The 20148-nt window shown below is 33.6% G+C and overlaps 1 protein-coding gene across 1 annotated transcript in view; it reads right to left on the bottom strand.

Annotated features, from left to right (window-relative positions):
* The window catches only part of ADGRB3 (adhesion G protein-coupled receptor B3), an 898471-nt gene that overhangs the window by 437375 nt on the left and 440948 nt on the right, over positions 1–20148 (bottom strand). The window contains exon 12 of the mRNA XM_049776768.1: positions 3083–3151. Within this exon, the coding sequence (XP_049632725.1) occupies positions 3083–3151 (69 nt within the window). The remainder of the gene's footprint in view (positions 1–3082; positions 3152–20148) is intronic.

Genomic DNA, 20148 nt, shown 5'->3' on the forward strand with positions numbered 1-20148 from the left:
TACTCATAAAAACATTTAAGTGGATTTGAGAGATAAATGATTTCGTATTAACAAAGCCTAGTACATAGAAAGAAACAACTCTGTTTAGTGAAAACACAAGAGCTGTATGTAAAGGCTGTGGGAAGGAAACAAGTTGTTCAGGATGGGTGGGCAGCACAAGAGTTTGTTGTGGTGACATCAAAAGTTTAGGTTCAAAGAATGCATAATGGTCTTACCCTACATAGTCTCCATCTTGAACAAATATTATTATATCTAGAAATATATGACATGTAAACAGTTTACAGTTCCAAAGATTTGTTGAGGATTACTAACTCTAATCTATTGATCAATTATTAAATATGAATTTTGTTGTTCATCTCAAAGCTTCCTGTTAGCAGCAGACATATTATTTTTTGGTGTGTGCATATGTATAATTGTGAATGAGTTTTCAATAAATATTAATCAAAAATAAAATGTTCCAAGACTGGAGCGGTGGCATACAGGGTAAGGCGTCTGCCTTGCCCGTGCTAGCCTAGGATGGACTCGGTTAGATCATCCCGCGTCCCATATGGTCCCATAAGCCAGGAGTGATTTCTGAGCGCATAGCCAGGAGTAACCCATGAGGTCACCGGATGTGGCCCAATGACAAAAAAATAAAATAATAAAGTTCCGGGGGCCTGAGCTATAGCGCAGTGATAAGGCGTTTGTCTTGCAAGCAGCTGATTTAGGACGGACCTGGTTCCATCCCAGGCATCCCATATGGTCTCCCAAGCCAGGAGCGATTTTCAGGAGTAACACCTGAGCGTCACCGGGTGTGGGGCAAAAACAAAACAAATCAGAAAGAACAATAACAACAACAACAACAACAACAAAAAGTTCTATTCATTCTATTGAAAATCAGAGATTTCTTTCTCTAACTTGTCCTCTCACTCATAGAATAGCAACAATTCTATGCAATATATATTTTATACTTGGAACAGCACAAATGATAAATTATTTTCTTTTATTTTAAAAATGTGTACAAATATTTTTAAAGCTAAAATGTATAAATATTTCTCCTAAAATGCAATAATTAAGGTAATTTGTCTGCTGATGGGTAAAAGTTGAAATTTTGTAGGCTAAGTTATACCTTCAACATTAACACATCAGTCTCTTCTTTTTTGCTTTGTATAAAATCAATTAATTATGAAGACGGTAACTGTAGTTAGTTGGCTAGTGTGTTTAGAATAAAATTTAGAATAAAATTTATTTGACAAATCATGCTATTTACTTCATGTTATTATTATTGATAATACATGCCACTTGTTGTAATATATTCTATATACACTTTACTAGCCAAAGGGTGAGTTTTCTTTATTCTGCAACCTCTTAGCAGATTGTGATGTGCATCACTTTTTGGTTTGATACTTAATAATAAAACTGTATTTCTTCCATCTTTTATTCAAGTAATCAGTCAATGAACTTATTTTTATTAATATTATGTTTCCCTAATAGTAGAAAGCAATATGGCAAAAAATGTCTAAATGAGATAGTAGACATTTTAAGTTTTATTGGTTCTATAGCTCATTGTTTAATATATTAGCATATTAGCTTACATATAGCATTAGCTATATAGCATATATTAGCTATATATTATATATATTAGCATATAGCATATAGCTATATGATAATATTCCTAAATTTTGTTTATACACCAATGTCAAAATAGATTTGGCTTACTAACAACAGTCTGGATACTCATAGTATAGACATGAACATTTTTATTATAAGACCACATAAATTATAATGATTTACTCCTGAATATAGTGTTCTTATCAATCCCAACAAGAAGAATAAACAAAGAATATCTAGTTCTATATATTTCATTTTATTTATTTATTTTTTACTCTAATATATAATTTTGTATTATATTTAAAACATAGTTTGCAACTGATATATAGCTAACAAATTCTGAAATGACTTTTTATTACTCAAACTCTGAGACAAAAATTCACCATTTTATTTAGCTAATTTTCCAAATGCATACAGTACTATATTTTATATTACATTTTTTGAAGGTGTATTTTTCCTTGATATATTTAAAAACTCATAATTTATCCTAATAATGAGGTAAACCCCAAATGGCCTCTTTTTAAAGTCTATGTTATAATAGGAATAAATAGAAATAAAGGATTTGAACATAATTCACTTCAATCACAGTAAATATTTATTTTTAAGATTGCAATATTCATTTAAGATATTTGTTTTGGTTTTTGGATGAATCTCAGGGATTACTCCTGGCAATGCACACAGAAATCAGTCCTGGCATGGGGGACCATATGGGATGCCAGGGGATCGAACTTCAGTCCATCCTTGGTTCAGAGTGTGGAAGGTAAACACCCTACTGCTTGCACCACTGCTCTGGCCCATCATTTTAAATTCTTGAGAGAAAAAATTTATTAGTAATTATAAGTCAAAAATTATACTTGCTTTCTTAAACTATGATATTCTATACTTGAGGAAAATAATTACTAGCCTTGTGTTTATATATATATAATTGTTAGTATTTTTTAAAATACTAAGATCAGTTATGTTACGTAGCAGGAAAAACACATTTCATTAATACATCAAATACAATTTATTTCTATCCAAGAATTGCAAAAAATGCACCCATTTTTATTCTTGTATATGATTAAAAATGTGCATATACATAAATATAAGAAAAATGCACAGTATTTTAGTAAATGTGAATAATTTACTCATCATGTTGACTTTGGTTTACAAAAGCAATGTATAGAGTAAGATGTGTTACATATATATTTTTATATATCTTTTTCATAACCTACATATAAGAAAGATAGCTGATGACAAGACTTATGCTATTAAATATTATTACCTTAAAGTGATGTTGCTTAGATGTTTGTTTATATTAATTTTTATTACTAGTTACACAAGTTTTTATGATTTAATATATTTTGCTTTCTATAAGTTAGCATAATATAAAGAACAAACTATTTAAAACTATTATGCTTTTAGATTAGTAAGTCATCAATCTTCACATATTATTTGGTCAACTTATTTTTATAACATCTAACATAACATCTTCAAAAAATATCTAACTTACCTGCTGTGCATCTTCCCATTTTTCCTTATTTTCTTCATCTAGAAGGTTGCTAACTATTTGAAAGAAGTTCTGTAAATTAAATTATATACATCATTAGTTTTACATGAGGCAATTTAACACTTTTAATAACTTCTTTTATTAACTTAAGTGTATAGACACTTTGCAGTATGATCTTAAATTCCTAGAATATCTCTGAAGATCCACATTAGCATCATAGTTTTAGGATTTCTAGATATGCATAACAAAAGGAAATAGAAAACAAAAAGATATTTCCACATAGTTGTTTGTTTCATAATAATCTCTATATTTTATTGACATACCATTATGTAACACTTCCCTAGAGCAAAAATTTAATAAAAGCTTTTTTTTTTGCCTTACTTTAAATTATCCAACATTAAGTAACCATTATAGAAACAATTGAAAATTTGTTTTCAAAGTCCATTTATTTAAAATCTCAAATTCTTATTATTTTTCATACCCCTAACCTACTGTTATAATATCTAACCACACCTTTGTTTTTCTCTTCCCACTTGGACAAGCGTATTTCAGTGTTCATTTTTACCCCTCCAAGGTGTTCTCATTGACAAAGAGTGGAGCTCTCTTTAGTGTTAGTGCTAATTTCTCCAGTTAAGAATAAACTTCCTGTCTTCACACACTACACTGTATCTTCAAAGAACTCAAGGAAAGCCAGGGTGATCATTAGTATTGAAGAATGATACGGGTTCATTGGAGCCCAAGAATTATAAAGTGAAGTGACAGAGACATAAAGCATAAAATTATGCTTCAGAGACATATATATTTAGGTGTTTCTTCAACTGTGTTCTAAGGACAAATCTTTCTTAACTGGTCTTTTAATGATTTAGTAAGAACACTTCCTAATACTGACACAGCAGCTTAGAATAGGACTCCTTTGAGGAGAGAAATAATTATAATTAGTTAGTCTTATGAATTTTTAAACCTCTCTAACTATTCAAAACAGGCTCTTATTCTAATTTAAATAACTTCACCTGAGTGTTTTAAAAAGAAAAACAAAGCCGTTTTCTTTCCTCTTGAGGTTTGAAGCTGTTAGTGTCTATATTTAATTGCCCTATTTGTGCTATTATTTTTATAATCCTGGCTATCACATGGTTGAACCATGTCTCGAGTCATAACCTCCGTTAAAGCTACAGGATATTTTTTCTGTTCAATTGAAAAAATTGCAAGACTCATTTTCAATCCACTTAACCTTTTAGTATTATACTACTACCCACTTATTCTACTTAAAATATCCTAGTTGGAGTGAAAATATTTTGAGGGCTCAAACCACTATATTACCTACAGGCAGAAAGAATTGACCTTTACAGTTTTTCAGTTGCCTATGGCAGGTTAACTTAGTAGTGGGCATGGTGCTAATAAGACAAATGTATCGGCTTCCATCTTTGCACATAACAATTTGCTGTGTTGAGTTTCAAAACTTTATTCTTCACCCTAACACCATACTAACTTTCATACAAAATGTAAGTACTTTTATAGACACCAAGAAAATGGGGAGCAATTTTTGTAAATGAATATTCACTTCTAATAAAATATTTCATAGGACATGTTTTACTGACATTGGGTCAATGACTTCACAATACATGGATGTCAGCAAAAGCAGGCCATTCTTAGATTAAAAAATGTTAAATTCACAAATATTTAAAAAAAATAAAGGGCTCCACATCATTCTGACTTTTATACAAGATATGGACATATCCAAGATCCTTGACTACACAAACCTGACACTAACAACAGTGACTGTGTGAAAAAATAAGTGTATTGGCACTACAGACAATGATTTGGGTTGGACAACCTAATATGCCAGGAGCCTAGATTTGGTCTTATGCCAGAAAAATTCAGGGGTAAGGTCTCCTTGTTTTTAGGCCAAGGCTTTTCTTTTCCATGTCCTCTATATTTTGCTGGGCCTATGCAAACAATTCCCACACTAACTCCATCTTTGCTGTGCTTCTTTGACTCATCCTTAATGAAAAAATGTACTATGATCAACTGTGTAAACAATACTATAGCCTTTAATGTTAAAGGAGTTGCATAAATTTTGTGACTTTGGATTGCTTTGTGTACTGCTAAGAAATGTTATAATGTACTACAATCTGGGGGCTCGAGGGACAAAGTAAATGTGCATGTATTTTGTTTTAGTTTTCTTAAATTTTTTTGGCTGAAAATTCAAAATTAAGGTGTCAGCAAGAGGATTTCTTTGAGAATTCTGTTTATGGGTGATTGTCTTCCCACTGTAACTTCACCTTGTGCTTTCTTTGCATCTTTGTCGTCAATAAAATTTAAAAAAATAAAAATAAAAATAATAAAGGGCATATAAAACCCACACATAATTAAAATAAACATTAAACTAACAAAAAGGTAGTTAAAAATGTTTCATTCCACTTTCCAAGGCCAATAAATTGTACTGAATTAATTTGTTCCTGCAAAAGAGTAGAAAACATAATTTACTTTTTTCTTTTTCTATCTCCATTGGGTGTGGTATTCTTCATTTATGAGGCCATTAAAGAGCATAGGATTTTAAGATTGAACATCTCTAGTAGTGGGCTTAGGGATTTTATATGAGAAAACATTTATGCATAAACTGAATCTTACATAGCAATATATCCTTAGCACTTAAACTTCTGTTTATAACGCATATTTAATTAAGGATATAAAGAAAATTACATAGACAATGCACCTAAGATTTTCTTTGCTTTTTTTTTTTTCTTTGGTTTTGGGGCCATATCCGGCCATGCTCAGGGGTTATTCCTGGCTATTTGCTCAGAAATCGCCCCTGGCTAAGGGTACCATATGGGACGCTGGGGGATCGAACTACAGTCCTTCCTAGATTAGCGCATGCAAAGCAAACACCCTATCACTTGAACCACTGCTCCAGCTCCACACCTCAGATTTTCTTTTGTTGTTAGTTTTGGGGATACACTCAGTAGTGCTCAAGGCTTACTCCAAACAGTATATTCAATAATCACTCATGGAGGGTTTCTCAGAAACCATGTGAGTGGAGGGATAGAGCCCAGGTTGGCTTTGAGCAAGGCAAGCAACCTACCTGCTTGTACTTTGGCTATGACCCCAGAGTTTTCTAACTAGAAAAAGATATTATTCTTCAAGTTGACCCCGTTTTAATTTAATTTGTATCTCCCATAGTGACAATCATAGATAACAGAACATTTCAACATTTGCTCAAAGTTTATATTGTTAGAAAAAACAGAGAATTGTTTTGAAGAGGAAACATGTTACAGTTTATAATATAATTTATAATATAATTTTTTTTGGATTGAAAAGTAAAGTTTAGAATACTGTCCATAGCAACAGCACATAGATGTTGTTGACAACTGGTTAAAGTCCTTTAAGAGTACTGCTAATTACAGTACTTTTGATTTATGGATCAACTTATTCACTATGTCAATGTTTGAGTTGCCTTTAATAGGTTGCCTAATCCAAATATTTGACTTAATTGCATTGTTTATCATCCCTAATCTCTACATCTAGACTGAATATCAAAATTTGAGATTGTCACTGAGCTTGAATTCAGGATTAGCCATTCCTGACTTAATTCACCTCAATATTAATGCATTTTTGCTTTACAATTTTAACATTTATTTTTGAGTTATCATTAATTAATATATTCATTTTGTTAGAAAATATATGAATAAATTGTTGGTAACGATTTTTTCATTAAATCTGTGCAGTGTGGCATTAGCTCTAGTCACAAACTGTATGCTGTATTCCCAAAATTATTTTCAGAAAGTTATACATTTGGTTTCAATCGCCCATTTTATCCACCTATTTCCTTCTCTTGACTCCAGATCTCTGACAACTTTCACTGTGTTCTCTATATCTAAAAATTCAAACTGGAGAAATACTTAATTTTATTTGATCCTCCAGCATCATATAGTATGTTCCATTGAACATTTCCAGGCATTTTTTATTAACAATCACTATTGTTATCATGATAGTTGCTAGTTGTAGTTATTTCTCTGTGTCATCACATCTTGAAGTAAGCTTCAAATCATGGGCTGGTCCTTCCAGCTCTCACCTCTATTGTCTCTGAGCACTATTATCATATTGTCTCTTATATTTTTTAAAACCCACAAATGAGTGAGACTATTCTATGTCTCTCTCTCTCTCTACCACTGACTGATTTAACTCAGCATAATAGTTTCCATGTCCATTCATGACTTGATTTTTTCCTGATGACTACATAGTATTCCATTTTGTACCACAGTTACTTTAGCCACTCATCTGTTGTTGGACAACTGACATTTTTCTAGATACTCACTATTGTAAATAGTGCTGTAATAAACATAGGGGTACAGAGGGCATTTTTGTACTGTGTTTTTCTGTTCCTAGGTTTATCCTTAAGAGTGGTATTGCTAGATCATATGGGAGATCAATTTCCATTTTATTTGAGGAATATCAGTATTGTTTTCCTGAAAGATGGCATTCCTACCAGCAGTGAGTAAGAATTTCTTTCTTCTGTTCTTGTTCTTTGTGATGGTACCAGTATCTGTGGCATGAGGTGATACCTCATTGTAGTTTTGATTTGTATCTCCCTGGTGGTTAGTGATATGAAACAATTTTTCATGTGCCTTTTGGTCATTTGTATTTATTCTTTGAGCATATATCTGTGCTTTTCTTTTCTCCATTTTTATGGGGTTAGTTTTGTTTTCTTCTTAATTTCTGTCAGTAACTTGTATATCTTAGATATTAGCTCCTTAACTGATGGGTGTTGGTGAATAGCTTTTCCTGCGGGTGGCCTTTGTGTCCTAGTCATGATGTACTTTGAGGTGAAGAAGATTCTTAGTTTAATGTAATCCCATTTGTTTATTTCTACTTCCACTTGTTTGGGCAGTGGTGTTTCCTCCTTGAAGACGCCATTAGTCTCAATGTCATGTAGTGTTCTACCTACATTTTCTTCTATACACTTTCTGGTCTTTGGTCTGTTATAAAAGTCTATAATATATAATAGTTGTTATTTCTATACCCATTTCCACACCTAGGATGTGTTACATGTTTAGTAGTTACATATTTCTAGAAGTTAGTCCTCTTGTTGAATTGATCTCCTTATTATGCAACACTGTTAGTGTCATTTCACAGTCCTTATAAGACTACTTATTCATAACAAACTAGTTTTTGCTTGTTTGGAAATCTTCATATCTCCTTTAATTTTGCTAGGGAGAGTTTTCTTGGTTGGACTATTTTTCTTTATTTTTTTTTACTATAACCTTTTGAAAGTTCTATAACAGTTCTCATCTGCATAATTTTTTTCTTCTTTGAGTTAATATTTTATTCAGTTGTTATTTAGCAGCACACTGTCTAGACCCCAAGTGTTATCTTCTCTTTTTTATATATTTTTTCTTTTTTTTTTATAAAGTACCATGATTACAAGCATGATTATAGTTGGCTTACAGCCACAAACAGAATATCCCCCTTCACCAGTGTAACATTCCCCCCTCCCAATGCTGCCCTCCCACTTTCCATCCCGTGCCTGTATTCGAGACAGGCATTCTACTACAGTTATTTGTTTTTAAGTTCAGTAAATTATTTTTTTCTTAAAGGATAAGGGTTAAAAAAATTGTAAAGGCGTGACAGTGGCAATCGCCCTTGTTTGCATAGGTCCAGAAAAATATGGGGAAAACGGAAAAACAAAATTCTTGGCTTAATTACAAGACCTCACCCCCTAAGTTTATTGGCATAAGACCGACTATGGGCTCCAGGCCAATCAGTCTGTCCAACCTGAATCATTCTCCGTAGTCCTGGTGAAACTTTTTAAAAATTTTAGCTGTTGTTGGTATCAGGTTCCTATATTTAAAGATTCTGGATTCTATGCATTTCTTTCATCAAAGTCAGGCTGATGTGGAGCATCCTCTAGTTTCAGCACACCATTAGATGTGGAGCAATCTGCCCTGCAAGCAGGCTGTTGCTAAGTCATCTAGGTTTTGAGGGCACTCTTTGGAGTAAGTCAATGTCAGAGCAGTGGTAGGTCTTTCCTGGTAGAGGCTTGGATCCTAAAAATGTTACAGACAATTGTGGCTGTTTCTATAGTTGGCATGTTACTAAGTAGCAGGTGATAAGAGGGTGAAGTTGATAGAGAATATGCTACACTGTGAATATGCTACTTTTTTACAAATCAGTACAACATACATGACACCTGTGTTCAAAACACTAGCATCCACCAAATAAAAAAATCCAGATAAAGTGGCACTGTTTCCTCTGATGGAAGATGTTATGTTTAATGAATAGACTAAATCCAGTGCCTTGGGGTTTCAAATCAGTGGGTGGTATTCAATGGTCCACATTAAAAAATTAAAAATATCAAAATAAGTGACACTTTTATTAATAAGGTTATTTAGTAAAAGATTATCCCTTAGCATAAATTTTGTGCAGCAGCCTGTTATTCAATGATCAAAACTCACAATAATCTACTTTAAATTCAGAGAGAGGACATATATTAAAAAATGAGTTTGGACAGGTCTAATCTACACACAAGCAGGCCAATGAGTAGAGGAAACAGCATATTTTGCAGGTTTACCTTCTGACCAAGAGGCATTAGCCACTTCAGATACAGGCCTGGCACAAGATACTGGCCTCATTCATCTTACAAAACTATAATATTTGGCTCTGTGTTGACCATTTAAAACACACATGTTGCAATTACAACAACCACCAATATCTCCTTCAAATTATACTGATGAAATTAGATATAGGACCTTCAATGAGGTAATAAGTTTAAAATAAGACCCTTAGGAGGGCTCTAATTCAATCTGATTGATAGCTTTATAAAAAGACTTTAGGGTATACAAAGATGAACAGGGCTGGAGTGCACACACAGAGAAAACTACAAATAAGACATGTGCAAGCTTAATCTAAGATTCCTGAAAAAAATAAAAACCAAGTCCGCTAACATTGTGATTTTGGACAATTAGTCTTTGTAACTGTGAGAAAACAAATCTGCCATTGTCTAAACTTTAGAGGTTTAAATTATGAGTTACAACCCCCTATAGCAGGGGTCTTCAAATTATGGCCCGAGGGCCACATGCAGCCCGAAGAGGAGTCTGAACTGGCCTGCCAGCAGTGAGCGCTGTTTGGTTGCCAAGATTTCTGCCAGCATATACACTCAGTGTCACAGTTTCTCAGGAATGACGTCAACCACCTCCGCCCACGCATCAACCACCTCCACCCACGGCATGTTGTGTGCTGGGAGGGTGGGCGTGAGGGTGGTGTTGAGAGGGACACTGATACGCCCTTGCACCTGGCACTTGGCGCGCATTGCTAATGATGTCACTGGAGGGCAACTTTGGGTGACTATATGATGTAAAAAGGTGACTATATGATGTAAAAAGGTTCCAGCTCCACCCCCAGACAACGTGGTGTCTGTGTGCTGTGCCTGCCTGTCAGCGAGGTTTTCCTCCACTCCCTCCACTGCCAAAGGTCGGTCAAAAGTGCCATAGAAATAAATTTTTGCCTGATACGGGTTCTGCCCAATTGGGCTGTGGGTGACTCATATGAAAATTCCCCTTTGGGGGTGGTGAGATGTTCAGTGCTGAAATCAAAGTTAGGGGGTGGGCGGTAGTTGGGAGGTTAGGGGTTTGGTGCTAAATTGCCCATGTGGAAAATTAGGGGTTCGATGCTGAAGCATTTTTAAAGGGGTTACATTGAAAATTTTATATGCATTTTACGATTCCTTTTCAGTATTCACATGCTGATTCCGAACATATCAATTTGGGCATTATATAGGGAGATATAACTGAACTATCAGGGACTGAGCTGGTCTGTTTAGAAAAGCCTGCAAGGGGTAAGTGTTCACATCAGAGACTAATGGGGGTTCATACACTGTGTGTATATATAGGCACATATTTGTATTTCACTAATATCAGTTTGGAATCCCTAGGAAACAATGATGTCAAGAAAAAGAAAAATTGATGGCGAGTGTAGGATATTCAAAGAACAGTGGACTTATGATTACTTTTTTATGTGGTACAAAGAAAAAGCTGTGTGTCTGATATGCCAGAATATAGTTGCTGTGTTCAAAGAATACAATTTGCGATGCCACTATCAAACTCAACATAAAGATAAATATGATTGTTTGGTTGGAGAAGTGAGAAAAGATAAAATATTACAACTGAAACATACACTGATGACTCAGCAAAATACTTTTGTGAAGCAGAAGCAGTTAAATACTTCCTCACTGCGGGCAAGTTTTCAAGTTGCCAAGCTAATATCGTGCAATGGCAAACCATTTGTGGAGGGAGAATTTGTTAAAGAATGCCTTATTTCTGTTGCCAAAGAGATGTGTCCAGAGAAGGCCGATTTATTTAGTACAGTGAGCCTTTCAAGAGTTACAATGACATGAAGGATTGAAGAAGTGGGAGAAAATTTGCTGCACCATTTGGAAAACTTTGCTATTTTTCCTTGGCACTCGACGAAAGCAATGATGTTAGTGATTCTGCCCAACTTCTCATTTATATGCGTGGGACAAATGAGTATTTTGAAGTCACAGAAGAGCTTGCCACACTGCAAAGTATCAAAGGTACAACCACAGGAGTGGATATATTTGAAAAGGTTTGCCAAACTGTGAATGGTTTGGAGCTGGACTGGGTTAAACTAGTCAGTGTAACAACTGATGGTGCTCCTAGCATGGTGGGGTCTTAGAGAGGAGTAATTGCTCACATTACACAAGGGACAAACATAACCGTCCTCATCCAATTGCCATACACTGCCTCATCCACCAACAAGCACTGTGTTGTAAATCACTGAAGTGGGACTCTGTTATGAAAATTGTGGTATCTTGTGTTAATTATATTAGAACTCAAGCACTAAACCACAGACAATTTTAGGAATTTCTATCTGAGGTAAATGTTGCCCATGAAGATGTTCTGTACCACACAGAAGTCCCTTGGCTGAGTAGAGGGAGAGTTTTGAAATGTTTCTATGACTTACTTCCGCAGATTACAGCTTTTCTACTTTCAAAAACCCAAGAAGTACCAGAGCTCAATGATGCAGAATGGAAATGGCACCTTGCCTTTTTGACAGATATAACAGAGCTACTCAACAGTTTCAATCTGCAACTTCAAGGCAAGGGGAAGCTCACCTGTGATATGGCATCACATGTGAAAGCATCTGAAGTAAAATTATGCCTTCTCATCTAACAAGTACAGGAGGAAAACTTCAGTCATCTCCCAACAACTCAAAACCTGTCAGCGGACAAACCATTGGTTGCATTCCCAAAGGAAACATGTCTGGCTTCACTAGAATTGTTGCAAAAGGAGTTTCAATTTAGATTCAAAGAGCTTCATCTCCATAAACAGGACATACAGCTTTTTCGTAACCCATTTTCTGTTGAGATTGAAAATGTCCTTACAATTTACCAAATGGAACTGGCTGAACTGCAGAATTTTGAGTCTTTGAAAGACGCATTTAAGTCAAGTAACCTGTTGAATTTCTATGCATCTCTCCACTCTGAGACATATCCAAATATCAGGAACCATGCACTCAAAATGGTAACCATCTTTGGTAGCACTTATGCCTGTGGACAGACTTTTTCAAGAATGAAACATCTGAAATCTCCAACCAGATCAAGATTAACTGATGCCCACTTGCATCACTTGTTACGGCTGGCAGTGACAAATATGGAACTGGACATTGACCATCTCATTAGCCAAAAGCAGGCCCACAGTTCCCATTGAAATACTGGTGCATGATCTGTTTATTTATAAATGATTTTTATTTTATTTATATAAAATATGTGCAGTGTGAGTAGAAATTAGTAGCTCATATAGTCTGGCCCTCCAGCTCTCTAAGGGACCGTAATCTGGCCCCCACTTTAAAAAGTTTGAAGACCCCTGCCCTATAGGGTTGCATAACTAAATTTGGAGGCCATCTTAAATATATTTATTCATGATCTATTTTTAGTAAATGTTTACTTTATGTACCTATCTAATACAACTATCTGGAATCATGTAAATGTTTCATGGTAAAAGGGAAATTATATTTAAAAACCCTTCCATCAGCTATATCTTCCATGACACTCATTATAGCAGCTCTAGCAAATAAATATCCTTTTATTTTTTTTAGAAAAAAATGTTGGTAAATAAAAAATGGAATCACAATGAAAAATAAGCTACAAATTTTGCTAATGCAAATGAGAATTCTTTAATATAAAGTGAATAATGGGAGGTTCCAAAAATCAAGGCTACCTATAAAATGCATTGTATATTCTATTTTGTTATTATTATTATTATTATTATTATTATTATTATTATTATTGTTTTGGAGGCCATACCATCTGGTTCTTTGAGATTACTCCTAGACATGCAATAAAAAATCACATCTAGCAGTGTTTGGGAATTATATGGGATGTTGGGAGTTAGTGTGCAGACAAGTGTCCTATCTGTTGCACTATCTCTCTGGCCTTTTATTGTTTGTTTTAAACTCAAATTAGATAAAATAACCTACTAGTAGACTTGAAATTTACTACTTGACATTCTCTATGTACCGTATTTTTATTTTTACATTTTGGTAGAGCACAAAATTTGTCAAGGATTGAGTTCAGGGCCTTGTACATGCTAAATCATGTGCCTTAACTATTTTACTATCTTCAGGGAAGAAAATTTATTTCTTCAAAATTTCTTTGCTTCCCAAATTTCTACCTATACAACAGAAAATAAATTGAGTCACATAGAGATCACATAAATTTTCCAGTTTCATGACTAAAATTAGCAGTTATGACCCTATACTATCCAAAATTGTACTCCAAGAGCAAACACTTAGAAATACTACTCTACTGCTCTTCAGCTCCTTTAATTTACATGAAATTATTCTTCTTTTCTGTAGCGTAATATTTTATAAGCAAACTACCTCAAGGCACCAAACTATTTTAAATTCCAAAGTTATACTATAATTACAAATGTGATCTCACTGTCAGACCTTATATAGTCAAGAATATTTAACTCTTCTATCACATATTACTTATTGCATGGTAGAAGTATATCATCATGCTAATAATGTTTACTTTCACATTTGCCAATTATCTATTCTATGTAAAAGAGCACTGAAACCAAAAGAGAAAAGAATTAAATTTCCTGTTATTCATTTTTCTTAATATGTTCCCTCTTGTATCTTCTATGACCAGTTTATAGGAGAGAAACTGGGCATCTTTTTTTTTTTATAATATCCTCGAAGCTGCACTTAAGCCAAGTTCCAAGGTATAATTAGACACACTGAACAATGATTTAAAGTAGATTGTGCGTTTGCGTGAAGCTCCCAGCATGCAATTAGTGGGATGGCTGCTAATCCCCCAGAGTAGGGGCGATGAGAGCCATCTATCCCAGCCTGCATCTTTTTTTTTAATTTTTTTATATTTTATTTAAACACCTTGATTACATACATGATTGTGTTTGGGTTTCAGTCATGTAAAGAACACCACCCATCACCAGTGCAACATTCCCATCACCAATGTCCCAAGTCTCCCTCCTCCCCACCCAGCCCCCACCTGTACTCTAAACAGGCTTTCCATTTCCCTCATATATTCTCATTATTAGGACAGTTCAAATGTAGTTATTTCTCTAACTAAACTCATCACTCTTTGTGGTGAGCTTTCTGAGGTGAGCTGAAATTTCCAGCTCTTTTCTCTTTTGTGTCTGAAAATTATTATTGCAAGAATGTCTTTCATTTTTCTTAAAACCCATAGATGAGTGAGACCATTCTGCATTATTCTCTCTCTCTCTCTCTGACTTATTTCACTCAGCATAATAGATTCCGTGTACATCCATGTATAGGAAAATTTCATGACTTCATTTCTCCTGACAGCTGCATAATATTCCATTGTGTATATGTACCACAGAGAAACTGGGTATCTTAACCCCATTCATTGTCAGTATAAGAAAGATCATCTGAACATAAAGCTTGTTCATTCAGTGTCTTGGTAAAGAAGATTTATCTGAAAACACTACTGCTATATTCAATTCAATTATTTGGCCACCTAACTAAATTTCTGTTTAGAATTTATCTGATATTTGAGAAATTGGAAGCTGAGGGTTCCCAATTAATCTAAACTAATGGGAATTTACCAGCCTAGGGAATTTATTAGATGAACTGATTTTAAAATATTAGGGGTTAACCTGTTTGAGGAATGTGATAAACTTGTTCTTAATAAAGAAAATAGATAATGCTATAGATCATTAAATATAGCAAAGAAAACTATTATTTTTCTCAAACTGATTTTTCACTTTGTATTTTGAAATACAGTTTATATCTTCAAGTAGATAACAGTCAAAAGCATTTCTAAAACACTAAGATCAATCAAAGTGGCGGCAGGGACCAGCAAGATGCCTAAGTAGAGTGAAACATTGCACCCTTAGGGTCTCTCTGCATTCCTGGGTACATATTCTCTAAAAGACTTTGCTCCTTTTATGTCAATATCACATAATTTGTCTTTTTTACCATTATGTAATTATCATTTACATATATGTTACCATCCCTATTTTCTTTTAATCACCATTCACATCAGTAACTCATCCATACCATATTTCCAAAAATCAGAGTTATTTACAGTAACTTTATAGAGAATCATTTAAATAAATACCTGGTCATTATTTTTGACTACCTTGTATTCTTCAATAACTATATAGTACAACATTGCCCAGTTTATATAAACTGAGATCTTTTTAATATGCAAACCTCATGCCATTTCTGTTCTTTATTTTTTGGGGGGGGGGTTCATAGTCGGCAGCGCTCAATGCTCAAAAATCACTCCTGGCAGGCTTGAGGGACCATATGGGATGCTGGGATTTGAACCACCCTCTTTCTGCTTGCAAGGCAAATGCCCTACCTTCATACTATGTCTCCGACCCAAACCGCATTTCTATGACTTTTTGCACTGTTTTATTTCCTGTTTATTTATATGCTATCTCAAGAAAATATTGTCCCATGAATTATTTCCCTGCTGCTATAGTTTAGACTTGGGCATTTCTAGCTTTTCCATATTATAGACTGACTCTAATTCCCATCCTCATTTTATCAGTCTTGTTCTCATAATTGTTATATTTTCCATTATATTATAAAGAGCTTAATTTTTATTTTTTGTTAAGAATTATAATACTAGCAATATTGACATTACTAAATATCTAATAGGTGATAAAGTACAGATATCATTACACAGTAGCTTCTGTTAATTGTGTTTTATTTCTAAGACTCACAACTCTCGAAAACTACTATCACTGTTCATCATTTAAATATCATGAACTTGCAAATAAAACTACCTCCTAAAATACATTTGTTAGTAAAAATAAAGACTGATAACAATGTCATTTAATTTGTGGACATGTATACAGTGGAATGTATTTTAATTTACCCAAATAAATATGATACCAGGTAAAGCTAAATATGATTAGGTTATTTATTTATTTATTTATTTAACTTTACATCATATACATGAAGAACAAATCTTTTTCATGGCTCATTTAATGATTTTATCATACTTTTTGTATATTTTATTGGCATTCTTGCTATTTACTGTCCTCCAAATAGTGCAAAAGGATATCTAGTATTATTTTAGTCAAAAAGATTCTTGGTTCAGACATAAGCTGTACTCTACTATCAGTTTATAGAGGAGATTATGACTGGGACCTAATTCGATATTTTCTCTAGGAGTTAATTATTCTCTGTTCAGGTTCTGCTAGAAGTTAAAAACAGAAATTTAAAAAATAACTATTTGTGGGGCCGGAGAGATAGCATGGAGGTAAGGTGTTTGCTTGCATGCAGAAGGTCGGTGGTTCAAATCCCAACATCCCATATGGTCCCCTGAACCTGCCAGGAGTGATTCCTGAGCATAGAGCCAGGAGTAACCTCTGAGTGCTGTCGGGTGTGACCCAAAAACAAAAAACAAAACAAAACAAAAACTATTTGTTTCTTAGAGATGTGTAAGTAATGAGAGAGTGAAAGAGAAGCAATTTGCTTGTTATAGAGCAATGCAGGTACAGGGGGGTAGAGAGTGGGAGGGAAATGGGAGACATTGGTGAGGTGATGGAAAGGGTGCAATGCTGAAGTATGCTGTACATTGTATGACTTAAACCCAACAATGAACACTTTTGTAACAATAAAATGATGACAAGCTAAATTTCAGCTTTAATACATCTGATTCAAGTTTAAAAATATGTAACAATTTAGCAATTACTGGTGTGAATGTAGCAGTCACTGATGCACATGATTTGGCTCAACTGTAATGATAAAATAAGGTTTGGCTTAAAAATTTTCAGTGGTTAAAAGTAAAAGTAAATGTATGATTGGGGCTGGAACAATGGTGCAGCTGTAGGGCGTTTGACTTGCACGCAGCTGACCTAAGACGGACCACAGTTCAATCCCCTGGATTCCAAATATATGGTCACCCAAGCCAGGAGTGATTTATAGCCAGAAGTAACCCCTGAGCATCACTGGGTATGGCCCCAATTTTTTTTTAAATAAGTAAATGCATGCTTTTTTCTCCTTTTTTCCCCTTTTCTGTCACCAAATTCAACATTCAGAGTATTTTTCATTTTTGTTGATGAAGCTTGGTGAAGTTCTCCAATATCAATGCATTATTCTTATTCATTCATTATATTGAGAAATACTGGAGTGCTGCTATGCTTCGAGCAACAAATTAAGTAAGTCTGTGACTAAATAACTTAAAATTTACTGCAAAGGGCATATCTTGTAACAAATAATTACAATGCTCTGTGATACATGTGTGAGAAACATATAGTAGAGATATTTACAGATTTCAAAATTTAAGAAAATAGGAAGAAAATTGGACTCTATCTTGGATTTAATAAGAATTTAAGAACATTATTTTACCTGGATGTTGAAGGGATTTCTGGTCAATTGGAAACAAAATAAAAAAGCCTTGGAGATATGGCCACACAAAGATATAAAAAATAATTTGCCTGAAGGTAATATACTTTTTGTTATCTGTTCTAAAAGCTTCTTAAAATGAAGATATTTTTACGATTTATCTTTTAAATTATATAAGCACACTTTTTTTCTATCCAATTTTATTGGATTATTGTTATTTAATATCCATTAAATAAAATAAATCATTTGAAAGTTTGAAACCATACATTTATAAAAATTAGATTGCACATAGGTACATTAAAAATATTTCCAGGGCTAGAGAGGTACTATGTGGATAAAACACTAACTGTACATGCCCTGGCTTATCCCTGGCACCAAATATGGTTCCCTGACCCCTGGATAGTGCTGATTTAAAATAAAATAAAAGAAAAGAAAATTTACAAGAACTCTTTAAAACGTTTATTTAGTTATTCTTTAGTGATTGCACATTTTTCAATCGTTAATAGATTAGAAGTTCATGGTACTTTCATAAAAGTTTGTTTGCTTACTAATCCTATAAACACTTGTTGAATGCCTTCTGTGATCCAAATTATATGCTAAAACTTGTTTAGGGAAGAATATTTCTTAGTAATAAGCCAAATATGAATCAGAATTTTTTTCTGTTAGTAAACCTGAAAGCATTTAAGAAACACAGAGTTAAAGGAACAAGAATATATAATACTGGGGTCAGAGAGACAAGTAAAGCAGGTAGGCAAGAGACTTATTTGTGTCCAAAAGGGATTCAATATCCAATATATCCTGAAAAACAACAAAAGTGATAACTAAGCATGAAGCTGGAAGTATGCCCTGTGCAAAGCTAACTGTCAAAGTATATCATATGCATATACATATATACATGAACATGTAGTATATTCAGAAAGTAGTGAATAGCTCATATAGCATAACTAATGAAGAGTTTGCTAAAATGTGGATAATAAGCAGATATATTATGACATAAACCAGAAACCATGATAAAGAACTTTGCTTGGCATATAGGATACATTAAAGATACACTGAAGGTTTCTGAGTAAAGAACTGCATAATCAGAACTTTTCTAGTATATTTAATATATTGTGATATACTAGATTAATAGGAATATAGGTAAAATAATGAGGAAGTAATAAAAAAGATATCAAAAATAATGTAGGTTGAGGTCGTGAGAGATTGTATAAACAGAATAGCAGAAAAGAGAGAAATTTTTACCTGAGTCCTTAGCTGAATCAAAAGCCACAAAGTAGGATAATCAAGAAAACAACAATTTTAAGCTGAGTTTAACATCTTAGTCTACCAAAATTATCCAGTATCTTCAGAAAGAGAATTGAAGTGAAATAAATGTAGAAGAAATGCAAAATAAACATAAATTAGCAACAGTAAACAAGCAAATAAAATAATAATGCAGATAAATTATTTTTATAAAATTTTGGAAAATAAAAGCAAAGAGATACAGCATTGTTTGGAATTTCAAATAAAGAAACTATCATTTTTAGATGCAATTTAGATCTTGTTAGTGTGACATAAATACAAAATATTGTTAAATGGGTCTAAAATTTTGATAAGCAGAGTTGGTGGAAGAAGAGAATAAAAAAAAGGAAAACACTGCTTCTCCTGAAAAGTTACCAACAAGAACAAGAAATAGAAATAATTAAATTCCTATGTGAGATGACTAAAACATAAAAAACATCTTATAGAATCATGTGTCTTAGTGAAGAAATGAGAGATAAAATAGTTAAAATAGAAAATTCTATTTCCAAGTATGCCTAATTGTAAAGAAAATAATCAGTCAAATTGCTGTATATAAATCAAACCAGTTAACATCCATGACGAAGCCTTTGATTAAAATAACTAGTCATTGAATTAGTACATTCTAATGAGTGCTTAGTCAAAATGTGTTCCTAATAAAACCAAGTCACCTTAATTTTTTGAATTTCAAAACCTAAATTTATGAAAGGCCTAAACAATTTGAGTATTATAAGAGGCCCTAGAAAATTTTTAGAGCACTACTATGCCTAATATTTCAATCCTAAAAAATAAAGATCTAATGTATCTTACTGTTATGGTTTATATTTTACATTAAAGGTTTTAGACAGGGGCTAGAGTAATAGCATAGCAGTAGGGTGTTTGTCTTGCATGCAGCTGAACCAAGATGGACCTGGGTTCTATCCTCGGCGTCC

The sequence above is a fragment of the Suncus etruscus genome, chromosome 7 (assembly GCF_024139225.1).
Source record: "Suncus etruscus isolate mSunEtr1 chromosome 7, mSunEtr1.pri.cur, whole genome shotgun sequence".
Classification (NCBI taxonomy): Eukaryota; Metazoa; Chordata; class Mammalia; order Eulipotyphla; family Soricidae; genus Suncus; species Suncus etruscus.